This window comes from Schistocerca serialis, chromosome 2, assembly GCF_023864345.2.
Source record: "Schistocerca serialis cubense isolate TAMUIC-IGC-003099 chromosome 2, iqSchSeri2.2, whole genome shotgun sequence".
In the NCBI taxonomy this organism is placed as follows: Eukaryota; Metazoa; Arthropoda; class Insecta; order Orthoptera; family Acrididae; genus Schistocerca; species Schistocerca serialis.
Genome location: NC_064639.1, coordinates 506,546,752 through 506,560,263, shown reverse-complemented (window position 1 = coordinate 506,560,263; position 13,512 = coordinate 506,546,752). Strand labels below are relative to the sequence as shown.

At 44.9% G+C, this 13,512-nt stretch overlaps 1 protein-coding gene across 2 annotated transcripts in view; it reads left to right on the top strand.

Moving 5' to 3' along the window:
- Positions 1–12,014, top strand: part of LOC126457469 (toll-like receptor 4) — a 122,523-nt gene extending 110,509 nt beyond the window's left edge. For both annotated transcript variants that reach the window (XM_050093760.1, XM_050093759.1), the window contains one exon: positions 8,706–12,014. In XM_050093760.1, the coding sequence (XP_049949717.1) occupies positions 8,706–8,832 (127 nt within the window). In that variant the 3' untranslated portion in view covers positions 8,833–12,014. The remainder of the gene's footprint in view (positions 1–8,705) is intronic.
- Positions 12,015–13,512: the final 1,498 nt, after the last annotated feature.

Sequence of the window (13,512 nt, the reverse complement as noted above, 5' to 3'; positions counted from 1 at the left end):
GGGTTCAGTTCACTACATACTCAGTTCTGAATGGAGTACGACAGAGCCGCATAGAGCTAACCAAACATGTCCAGTCCTACTTATATATTAGTGGCTGCCGTGCAATCATAATTTATGATGGCCAGTCGAAGACATGCTCGGGATGTGGCAAAGAAGGACACCTTTGCTTCAGCTGCCTGCAACGCAGAATCCCTCAGTTGCCGCCTGGGGACCTACAGGCCACGACCGCACCGACGACGCTACGGCTGACGTTTGTCGAAGTTCCCCATAACGACCCCCGACTGCGATCACCACTGTCTCCTACTACTGATATAGCTTCATCTCCGGTAACGCTTCAGGCTGTTGCGGACGGACCGACGCCCTTGCCTCCTCCCGTCATGGGCAGTGGTGAGCAGTCTCTAGTGCAGGGGAAGGCCCTTGACTCCATGGTTGTGCCTACCGATGATTTTGTGCCTGACCATCCGGATCCCCAGGCGTCTGCACACAGTGAAGATCACGTGCGCAAGCAACGGTCGCTGAAGAGACGTCGGAAATGGCGTATCGCCCCGTCTGACACATGCAGGACGCATTCTCAAGGCGATGAGGATCACAACTATCAATATGTTCCCCCAATGGACGATTCCGTGGTAGAAGCACCATTCTGCCCCCTGTTGGAGGTACAACCATCTTCGCATGCACCAGGCGCTGTACCTATGGACGTTGAACAGCAGCTGAGCCAGCACCACTCTTCCACAGCCGACGTGACGCCGCCTTCTGACTCCACTGGACGCACACCTCTCACGCACCTTTTCGTGGTCTGACGATGCGGACGACGGAACATCCACCTTTGTGACAGCAGCGAATGCTGCTGCTCCAACCCACGACTGCTAATCGACAGGGTTACTGAATGGGAATGTGCAGCCTACTGGGGCAACGTTCGTGTTCGCTGCTGATCTTCGTGCCGTCATGAGCTTCCCAGTAGTCCCAATTCCGCGACAAGCTTACAGGACTGGCTCCATCAATGTCTACAATGTCAACATTATTGGCACCCATGACAAATCACAATTGTTCCGTGAAATGTTGAGAGCGTCGGACCTCGATGTTGCCCTTCTGCAACAAGTTCACCTAGCGACGTTTCCTAATATCTATGGCTATGTTTCTTACCTCACGCCATGTGCTGACGGTGGCAGTGAGACAGCTATTCTTTTAAAGGAAGGCATTGAAGTAGACGACGTGATTTACCTACCATCGGCTAAGGGTCTTGCTGTGACCTTCCACAGTGTCAGAATCATTAATGTTTACGCTCCTTCGGGCACGGCCAAACGACGGGAACGGCCGTGGTTCTATTCAGAAAAGGTCTTTCCTTTGTGTGTAGGCCGGTACGACCATATTATTCTTGGCGGCGACTTCAGTTGTGTGTTACCACAGAAGGAACAATATCCCCATTTCACCACATGCCAGGAACTCAAGTTGCTCGTGCATGAACTGAACCTCACCGATACTTTGGACGTGTGCATGATGATCGACCTGGATATACGTACGTCACCAGCCATTCAGCAAGTCGTCTTGAGCGTGTCTACGTTTCCCAAGGAATCGTAACTGCCAAGTTTGACGGTGAGTTATGGCCTACCGCCTTCTCCGACCATATCGCCTATATCTGCACTGTTACGCTCTAGAGGCAGAAGGTGTGGCGCGGTCGAGGCCTGAGTAAGCTGAATGTCGGCCATCTCAAGGATCCGGAATGCATGCAGGTCGTAGAGACGACGTGGAACAACTGTATGAGACGCCTCCAACGTATCCTTCAACATCCTGCCGGTACCTCGACTGCACCAAGCCTGCTTTACGTCGTTCGATGATGAATTACGGTCGCCACAAAATGCCGTGGCAACGACATAGCATGGAATACTATTTCACAGTTCTCCGCGAACTCTCAAGTCATGCCCCCTCTGTTCAACGAAAGGGTGAAATTCAACGGATTAAGGCGAAGATAATTTCTATTATGCCTCACCGCCTTGAAGGCAAAATAGTATGTGCAAGATGTCACAACTGTGTACTAGGAGAACCCCCGTCTATGCATCATATTATCCAGCAGCAGTGGTGTCGGAGAAAGCTGGTCAACGCCCTCGACATTCCAGATGGTCGCCGGTTGACGTCCCAGAATAAAAGCACAAATACCTGTGTGGATCACTATGCAGCAGAGGATCAGAACATGGCGGTAACGACTGATGTCCTCCGTTCGTTGACAGGTACCCTTGACGGGACTGCTGCGGAGATTCTCACAGCGACAATTACGGTTGATGACGTAGCTGATGCTCTTCATAAGGGTGAGGCGAACAAAGCCCCAGGTCCCGACGGGTTTCCACTGGAGTTTTACCGCACATTCCAAGACGCCACGGGCTCACGCTGGACTGCGATGTATGAAGAACTGATGAACTCTGACCTTCCCCTCCCACCCGAATTCGGAGAAGGCTTGCTTATCCCCGTCTCCAAGCCATCGGGAGGTCGGGGAGTTGGACATCATTGGCCGTTGACTATGTTAAATCGTGACTCCAAGATTTTTATCCGGATTCTTGGCTCTCGCCTTCGGCGCGTCATCCCTCAAGTCATTTCTCTGGATCAAAAGTGCTTTGGTGGTGACAGTAACATTCAGACGGCACTCAGCGATTACCGTGACATCATACCCCTGGCCACGACCTGCCGCAGTCGTGGTGCCATAGTGACAGTGAACTTCGAGCACGCCTTCGATGAAGTGAGTCATGACTTTCCAGAAAGCGTACTCCGACGGATGGCCTTCCCCCACAGGTTTATAAACTCATCGTCTTACGGCTCCTCCAATGTGCCACGTCGCGAGTGCTGGTCAGTGGCTGTATGGCGGGCCCTGTTAATGGCATGCGGCCGGTCCGTCAAGGATCTCCGCCGTCGATGCTCCTTTCCGCCATCACCCTTGAGCCACTGTTACACGTCTGAGGAGCCGGCTGACAGGGATAACAATGAGGGGACATGCTTTCATCTGCCGCGCCTATGCCGATACGTGGTGTTCTTGGTTCTAGCTGAGGATGAAGTGCGAGAGGCACTGGCATGGATGAACCAGTACGGGACTGCTGCGGGCAGCCGTGTGGACCTGACGAAATCTAGTGCTGTGTTCGTCGGTAGAGGTCTTCCAGCAGAGAGTGTGTTAAGATCGTGATTAAACATTACCAGACATGGTGTTGAAATTTTGTGCCGGAACAAACTCGGCACCAACCTCGCAAACAGTTTGTTTATAGACAATTGTCCACGCAGGATATCATGCACTCACTTAGCTGACATGCCTACAGTCTCAGCAAAGTCGCGAATTTTTATTCGGCTGTCTTTCATTATCATATTATGAATTTTTTCGGTGGTTTCCTTTATGTTGACGTGAATTGGACGGCTGCAGCGATGACGTTTAAATTCATTAATCCAAAAGAAAATCATATTCAATGATGGTGTACAGTCAGTGTGAACTACCTCCAACTCTGTTTTAATTTGTCCGGCAGTCCAACCCTTCAAATGTAAATGTTTAATAACAGCATTAAACTCAGTTTTCTCAATTTTGAATCGCGTCGAGATGCTGGCCAATTCAGAGGGCTGTTGAAATTCCTTATATGATCCTTGGAATAGTCGGGCTTACCAACTATGAAGGTGCAACAAAAATGTTCCATTATTTCACGAAAATTTACCAGTCTTGTCAAACCATGCTTGTACCTTAGTCGAGAAATCCTACGCACCCACATCAAGTACCTCTATGGGGAGAAGATGGTGAAACCTGTAGGGAAGTTTTACGGAAGTTTGATGTAATTTTAGGATCCGGCTGCAAACTCGACAAACATACCACACATTTCTGCACTGTAAAAATCTACACTGTCACATATGAGATAATTGATTCTACACTTTTGCTCTCGCCGCTTACAGGACAAGGCATACTAATATAGACGAATGTGGAATCTCGACACCAATGATGAGACTTATTTCCTCACACAAACTGGTCAAAAATATTGTACCGGCCTCACTTACATAGTTTGCGTCTGTTTATCGGAATTACCTTTCTCAATAATCTTTTGACAGCAGAGAGTCGCTATGTGTGTAGTTCAGGTAAAAGTAAACCTGCATTCCCATTGCAGTTCAGTGGAGTCCGCTGTGTCTCCAAACTGCGAAAAGAACTCATTTCAGACTTAGACGGTGCGGGCATAATCACCTCACGCAGTCTTAGACCATGCGGGCAGTCACTTCGCGGCAAGAAGAGTTCTCAGCACGGGAAGTTTGTTACCGAATTGGTACAAACCTCATCGTCGTCACCCGAACATTCAGCTGTTATCATAAGGCCTATGGTTCTCAGTGAACGCACACGCTCTACAACTCCAGCGGATAACAGCTACCTACATAAAATAATAATTCGTGTGGCTCAGTTGCCTCGTGTAAGTCTTTCAATTGGACGCTACTTCGGCGAATTTCGTGTCCCTAACCTACCCTAATTATCCACTTGGGGAAAAGGAAACTACAGTTTAACGTGGAATCCGTCCTATGAGTCATTCCTGGCAACTCCTCACATCGTTGAGAGGCGAAGGCTAGGTTAAAACCCAGACTGAAAAATCAGTAGTTCAACAGGGACGCGATGGCGTGACCTTTCGGTTTCCGCACAAGCGCTCTCCCGCTAGACGCGGGACCGACTCGCTACTTATAAATTACGGCTCTCAGGTAACCGAGGAGGATGCAACACAACTGTGCGCTGCCTTTCTGCAAGCTTGTTACTGTATTGACCTAGATAGTACTCAACTGTCTCCACATGATCAGTCTGGCCTCTTGATGTCCATTCTGAACATCAGTATAGATTCCTCGGTACCACGGTGCGCGAAGGTTAGAGCCAAGGGAACAGCTGGAATGGCATCTGTACTGATGGCGTAATGTCTCGTTACTGATGAGTACAGGATATGTATGACTCCTGATGGTCATCTTAGAAGAGTATGGAGGCGGCCAGATACCAATGCACACCTCAAGCATGCAGGTCTGCACGGATGTGGGTCAGCTTTGTTTTGCGGAAGGATCCTTTGTAAGTGTTAGAGGCCTAAAATCACTGTCAACCGTAATTTCACGGTTGTGAAGTACGAGTGGCGTTTGATAAGTTTGGTGCATTTCCATGAAGGAATGAAACATTTTTATTGCGCATTCATGGTTGGTAAGCTTGATTATTCCAAGGAAAACATAAAGAATTTCAACAATGTACAACATACAGTTCACAGTTGACAGCCGTCTGACTTGGTCGGTGTGTCGACTGCGATTGAAAATGGAGAAAAAAGGAATTTCGTGCTGTTATTAATCATTTTCATCGATGGGTTCGACTGGCGCACAAACCAAACCGAATTGGATGCGGATTGTGCAGCATCGTTGAAGACCGTTTGCGTTTGGATCAATGAATGTAAACAACGAAGTAGAAGCGCGCTGCGCCCGATCAGTTGAGATCACCACAAAGGAAACCATTCACAAAATCCATGACGTGCTAATACAAGACCGCCGAATAAAAATTCATTATATTGCTGAGTCTGTAGGCATCTCAAATGAGCAAGTGCATAATACCCTGCATGGAGAATTACCTGTGAAGAAGCTGTGTCCAACATGAGTGTGTGCCGCGATTGCACACAGTCAACCAAAAGCGCGCCCGGAACAATATTTCAACACAACGTCTGGCGGTGTTTAATCGTAATCTGCAAGAATTTTTTCACCGATTTGTGACTGTTTATGAAACCTCGATTCATCATTAAGCACTAAGAGTCAAAACGGGAGTCAAAATAATGAAAAAAGGCTGGTGAAAGTGCACTGGAGAAGACAAACACCATTTTGTCAGCTGGTAAGATGATTGCCACCTTTTTTTGGAATGGGATTCCTAAGGAATAATCCTCTTACATTACTAAAGGAGGCAGAACCATAGCTGGATCCTGTTACTCTTCATTGTTGGATCGTTTGAAACTTTCGTCCGCTAAAAAAAGACCAAGGTTGGTACGCAAAAAAAATCGCTCTTTCATCAGGATAGTATACCATCCCACACATCATAAATATTGCTTAAGTGCATGAAATGGGCTTTGAATTGATTCCTCGTCCGCCCTGTTCACCAGACGCAGCCCCTAGTGACTTCTTAATGTTCCCTAACTTGAAACTTCTGCTTGCTGGGTAGAAATGACATCAAATGAGGAAGTAATAGTTGTATTCAACGATTATTTTGCAGAGCTTGAAGTAACTTATTTTTCCAGTGGGATGAAAAAGCTGGTTCGAATCCTGCCTCGGGCATGGGTGTGTGTGATGTCCTTAGGTTAGTTAGGTTTAAGTAGTTCTAAGTTCTAGGGGACTGATGACCTCAGAAGTTAAGTCCCATAGTGCTCAGAGCCATTGTTTTGAAAAAAGCTGGAGACTAGCTGGACCATGTGTATAATATATCCCATAAAGGAAACTACGTCAAGAAGTAAGGTCAGTTGTTTACGATACAAATATCTTTCCTTACTTTTTTACAAGACTTATCAAGCAACCATTTTATTGGGGCAGGATCCTGCAACATCTTGTCCACAATACTGTCAAGAACACCGTGCCCACCTAGGGAATGTTGGAAAGTTGCCAAAATACATTTGCTGAAAGTTTTCAAAGACTGGTAACTAGAGCAGAAAACAGAGACTTGACTGTGATGATGCAGTCTTTGTCAGTATCTGTGGTTTTTACGTAGGAAGATTATAATAAAAATCATGTTTTATGTTTTTTATAATATTCAAATAACATAACAGAGGAAAAACGCGACATTGAAGGCCATCCTCCAGCAGGTAGAAATAAATCGAATGAAATAGCCTGCACTATCTGCTGACATGAACTCGATTGAGAATGTCTGGAACCTGCCGAAATTTGCAGTGAGTAGTCCCAGAAACCCTTCTCATACATTGGAGAGCTTCGGTCGAAGAGTGGGACCGGCCTGAAGAGCAACGTTTCGACTACCTGGTGGATAGCACTTGAAGGAGAATCCGAGCGTATTACTTTGCGTGGGGTGCATCAACGCGGCTTTGAATGTCACCTAGCAGCATATTTTAATTTCATAGGTGTGCAAAAATATGAACATTCAAACAGACGGCTTTATTGTCATAGTTTCGCTTTAAACTAGCGTAGAGTTTCTTTTATTAGTTTGGTGCATGTATTCGTAGCGTTTTCGTTTTGTATGTTGGTGTTCCGGTTGATATGGGTTTATTTATCGATTGTCATTTTTCATTTATGATTCACTGTTACTATTTGAGTTTACATATTGACATTTTGTCATTTAGAGATAGTGAGAGGCGCTGTAGACCCTAGAAAATGGGATGCCAAGTGGGAAAATCGGAACATTTCCGACATATTCTTCTGCTTGAGTTCAGTAGAGGGGTAACAACAGTGCAGGTAGCCAATGAAATTTGCGCCGTGTATGGGAATAATAACATTGGACAGAGCATGGCACGAAAATGTATTGCTCCTTTTAAGGAGGATCGTTTGGACATTAGTAACTTTCCACGTTCAGGAAGTCCTTCAGGATTTGATGAAGATCGTTTAAAAGCACTAATCCATAATAATCCAAGTCAGTATAATCTAGAAATGGTAAATGTGATGAACTGATTATTCTACAATCGTGCAACATTTTCATACAATTGAGAAGCTTCCCAACTGGGGTGTAAAGGTACCCCACGCTCTAAGCCAAAATCACGAAAATCAGCGTTTCTATCTCTGCTTGCTCCTCATCAATTGGGTGGTGAACAACACAGACCATACCTATCTTGTGTCGTTGCTGGACACGATAAATGGTGTCTTGATGCTAACATAAGGAAAAGAAATGAATGACTGATCAAAAGCAAAGCAGCAACTCCTCGTACAAAGAGCTGCGCGCATCCACAAAAGATAACGTTATGCATCTGGTGCAACAGCGACGGCGTTGTGTACTACGAATTGCTTCCCGGAGGTCTAATCATCACTCCTGACATTTATTGTCAACAACCGAGACGTCTTCCAGACGTAGTCCAAGAACAACAATCAGTAAGACTGCGTGAAGTGATGGTATCCCGCGATAACGTCCAACCGGATTCTGCCAGACTGGCAAAAAACATTATACAGGATTTGGGTTGAGAAGTCATACCGCACACACCTTATTCACCTGATATTGCGTCCTCACATTTTCACCTTTTCCGCTATCGAACACCCTTCCAGGAACTTCCTTTTTTTGAAGAAAATGCGCTCCGAACATTGCTCGACGAGTTCTTCGCCTCAAAACCAAAAAATTTCTACAATCGCTGTTGCGAAAGAGTGAAGGAGACTATACTATTGATGACTAAAGCCTCAGCTACTTGTATCTGTTGTGTTTATTAAACTTATGGAAAAATGCTACGAACTTCTGCAACAACCTAATATAATAGCATTTCTTTTATTAACCAGATCCGTAATATTGTCGGCGGACCTGCACTGAGCCCGGGAAGAGATAGAGAATGTTGAGTGTAATGATGAAATTACACACACACACACACACACTCACACACACACACACACACACACACACACACACACACACACATATATATATATATATATATATATATATATATATATATATATATATATATATATAATTCTCACTGTAACTTTCATTTATGCCAGTTATGAGAGTTTTTAAAGAGTCTGTTTTGATATATAGAATTATACTTTTCTGTATGCTGCAGTGGTGCCTATGGGAGATGGCCTTGGCGAACCACCGCACGCTGGATCCATCGCAGCGTGACTACGTCATCCTGCTGGAGCTGGAGCCGCTGGAACGCTCGGCGTTGCCGCGGCAGCTGCGCTTCATAATGGACACCCGCACCTACCTGGAGTGGCACAAGCCGGGCGACCCGCAGTACGCGGAGCAGGCGTTCCACAGGCTGCAGCAGGCGCTCGGCCCACCTGTCTCTCCCACTCGCAACCCTCGCTGATGTCTACATTCGACGAGAGACTGAAGTCTGAGTAATGGCTCTCGCCAATGGCCCTAAGTTTTGCCGCCAGATTTAGCTACAATAAAATTCCCCAGTCTGTACTGCTACATCGCTGTGTCAAACACGCCCACATTTCAGCCACTACAGCAGTTTGCACAAGTAATAATGACGTTTCGCAGCACTGATTATACTACATATGTATGTAGTGGCGTTACATCAGTGGTAAAAACCTCACTATGAGGCATATCATCTCCAGCTGGGGTGAAAAAAAAGCCATCTCGATCATATACAGCTAGACAAATTTTTATACAACAGAATACCTCTCCTTCCAAATTCTGACCCAATGGCCCACTAATCACGGTTTCTCGTATCCAGACGTATGGCAGACAGCCGCCAGTGCTGAGTTCTCACCAATGGCGCGATACGCAGAGACTGAAAAGTGTACATTCGCCCTGGAGGTTGCGCTACGGTTCAATCGGCCTAAGTAGACCCCAGACAGTGGCAGTGGGCTGCACGTGGCGTTTTCACGGGCCCGCCTCAACCAATAACGTAACGCGATTATGTGCACATCTCTATGGCAACGCCCCAGCGTTCTCATAGCCCTTCAGATGGCTACTGCAGTCGTTAGCGCTTTGAAGCTGAAAACTGGCAACAGTGCTGTGTACTGCCAGGTATCTTCTTACGCCGTCTCGACATTGGGCATGCTCCACAGTTGTTACGTCGTAGGCGTTCGGTTACACGTTTTGCAACTGGTGTTTGCACGAGTGCAGCAAAAGTAAGACGTTCCTTAGTGTGCTCCTTTTCTTTCTCTTGATTCCCTTGCATTGTCACCCTGTTAAACCGCCCTAATATTCACTGAGCTCCATCTGAACTTTATATTCTTAAATCTATCTGCCGCTGCATTTGTTCCTTCTTTATGACACTTGCCAGCGATACGTAATCTCTAAATCAACAAAACCATGCTTGTAATGGAAGTGTCAATGGCACTCGTTCTCGCACATTATCAGTTCACGAAATAAATAAATGTCTGTCTCCGTACAAGCGCAATCACTACGGCCTTTTCGTGTTCTCGGAGCTGCTGCAAAATCTTCACTACAAATCCAGCTTCGAAACTCCGTGGTGTTTTTGAAAATAGGCAAATGGTCTCTCTTTCGGTAATTTCTATCTTTTAATAGATCGTAACCATTTATGGGTAATGACTTACAAGTGTCAACCCTTAAGAACTTTTAATGTTATCTGTTCTGATAAGACGCAGTGGTGTTGAAATACGATTCATAACGTCGCAAGTAGATTCACAATCTCTCTATATAACGGAATCGTAGGTCTTGTACCCATTAGGCCCTTTCTACAAAAAGGCTCCGAATTCCCAGGAATAAAACGTACTATTGGTGCTGCTGTGTTTTGAAGGTGGACTAGAGATATCTCTTTCGTGAAATTTTACATCTGACGCACGTAACCATTTGTGTCAAATGACCCAAGGAGCGAAACGTAACACTGGTGCTTGTGCTACTTCTTACGCACCAGATCTAACTTTTAAGTCATTATTTTATAGCATTAAAATATTTGTCACGATTTTATATAGCATCCATTGATGAGTCAGTCTCTCGACTGTTCAAATGTGTTCCCTGATTACGTTTTCAATTCGCCTTCCCATTGAATGAAATGCATCTAGCACAGAATCAGAGGTGACCCTGAAAACAATGGAGCAGATGGGGCACCATTAAAGGACGAAGATTCTCATCTGCTCCTATTGTATTAGCGCCTTACAACCCAGCAAAGAAACTGACGCAAAAAAATGCAAAAAGAAATGCTTCAACAGCAGGGGAGACATGTATCATTTTAACATGGGACGTGGAATTCTAAGAAAATGAGGAAGCAGATCAAGCATCAAGGAGACCTGCAGGGAAAACAATATGCCATTCCCCTGCAGTCTGCCATCTCGTTCTTACGTCAGAGAGTCCTACAATAATGGAAAGAGGAGTGGATGGCAAAGGAGGGGGTGTGGACTGGATTTGGTGAACCCAACTGTCCGGCCATGATGTATCTCATATTGGTCTCTGAGACAGCAGGAAGTAACCTTCACCTGGCTCAAATGGCTCTGAGCACTATGGGACTCAACTGCTGAGGTCATTAGTCCCCTAGAACTTAGAACTAGTTAAACCTAACTAACCTAAGAACATCACAAACATCCATGCCCGAGGCAGGATTCGAACCTGCGACCGTAGCGGTCTTGCGGTTCCAGACTGCAGCGCCTTTCACCGCACGGCTAACCTTCACCTGTCTTCAAATTTGGTGCTGTCCACTAACACACGGCCTCGTACACTGACGAGGGGACCCTCCAGTATGTGACGCTTGTGGCTGCGAATATCAATGTACGTCACAGTTTAATTGCGTGCATTTTAAACCATGACAAGATGGCAGAAGCAAATGTAAATACAGATCTGTCGTCTATTTTCGTTAACGACGACGTGAGTTTGATCAAGCTATTAAAATGTTGTATAATTTGAAGACTCTAACCTAAGTTTTCATGTTGAGGATTTTAATTTGATACAGAGTAGCGGCTCTCCCATTTTTAGTACAGTGATCGGCCAGCTACACTTACCTGTGCAACCGGCATGCTTTTGATTCATTCCATGAAAAATTTTTATGGTCGGTTTTAGAATTGACTGTGAACGTGATTTTAATATTTCGGTGTGTGTGTGTGTGTGTGTGTGTGTGTGTGTGTGTGTGTGTGTGTGTGTGTGTGCGTGCGTGCGTGCAAATGTGCGCGCGTACACAGTATTCAGAGTATATTTATATTTTAACTCCCTGTGGAAATCCTACTGAATTCCCACCTTAAGTTACACAAGTCTCATGAAAGATTTTAGTTCACGCGCTTAAGGTCTTGGAGTCGTCCGCCCCTACTAATAATTGTTATCCTGCTACGCGATGCTCTCTAAATTTGAGATTTATAGAGCCCAAAAAGATCTCTCAGTTTCTTTACACAAACGTTGTATGGATATGTCGTTGTTGTAATGATTAAACTTTTTGTATGATCAGTAAATTTTTTAAAAGCAACTTATTATTGTATTAAAATTATAAATCCTGTGAGAAACCTTTTTGCCCCTAATAAATTAGGACAGTAGATTAGTGTGTGTTTTTCTAAAAAGAAACGTTTCAGTATTTTGCTGATAATATAAGAAATTCTTCAACCCGAATAAACGCACTTGGAAGTGTAACAGTCAAGGTAAGAAGAAGTGGGAAGACAGAGAAGAAATGAAAAACAGAGTAGAATGTAAGAGGTAGCCAAATGAAAAGGAGACACATAAAAGAAAGAATGTAAACTGTATATTATTTCAAAAAGTAATCGCCATAACTGTTAGTACAGTTATCCCACCGTGCGACAAATCGGTCAATGCCTTTACGAAAAATTGTTTGCGGTAGCCTACAGAGCCATCATTGTACACAGGCGTGCACTGCTTAGTGCGAAGCCATTAACGGCCCTCTTCAGGGCTCCAAAAGTATCAAAGTTGCATGGGGAGAGATCAGGACTGAACAGGGGATGTGCAAGGGCTTCCCAACAAAATTTCTGCAACGCAGTCGAAAAAATAGGCACGCCAGCTCCGGGGAAGTCATGACGAGCTTTTTCTTTGACTGAAAAAGCCCTCTGCTCATTGACTTCCTGGAACTCGGCGCCACAATTAACGCATAGCGATACGTTAAAAATACTTTGCAAAAACTGAAACGCACCATCAAGGCCAAACGCCCAGGAATGCTGACGGACTGCATCATTCTGTTGCAGGATAATGTCCGTCCACTTACTGCGAAGGTATTTAGAGTGCGCTTTGTAAGCTTCGCTGGAAAGCCCTTACACATCTCCATACAGTCGCGATCTCACGCCATGTGGTTTCCATATTTATGGAGCTTAGAAGTTATGCAAAGGACAACACACACACTTATGCCCGAAGGAGGGCTCGAACCTCTGACGGGGGGAGCCGCGCGAACCGTGACAAGATGCCTCAGACCGCACGAGTATGTTTTTCATCTGACTGCTCCTTATAAATGTTGTTAGTAAAAGGTAAGTTGAGAAAATCTCAGGCATTTGCAAATCCTTTTAGAGGTTATACAGTGAACTTGCAGGTATAAATTACACATTCTCTACAAAGTTACGTCTTTGAAACAATATGTCGTCATAGAAATAATTTTCGACCTCAGCCGCGAAAGCTGCACATTCACTGTAATTCAGTCATTATAGAACTTTGTATACATCTGTTCACGAAAACGTTTACAAACTGCTGAAGGAAAAAATTGTGAATTCTCTCAATGCAAACAGGAGGTTTAATTTTAGAATGATTGGCTCCTAATTATGCTCGTCTACTAGACGAACACGATACTGATCCCAAATAGTCGTCTTCTCTTAACTGCATGTATAAATTTGACACTATTTAAGTACAATATCTGTCAGAAGAACATAAATAAAAAATAAAAACACGAAACTACTTGCATTTCTGAGGAACCATGTACAAAAATGTTCTGGATAAAAAATTAATCAGCTAAGCAGACACCACGCTAATGCCAT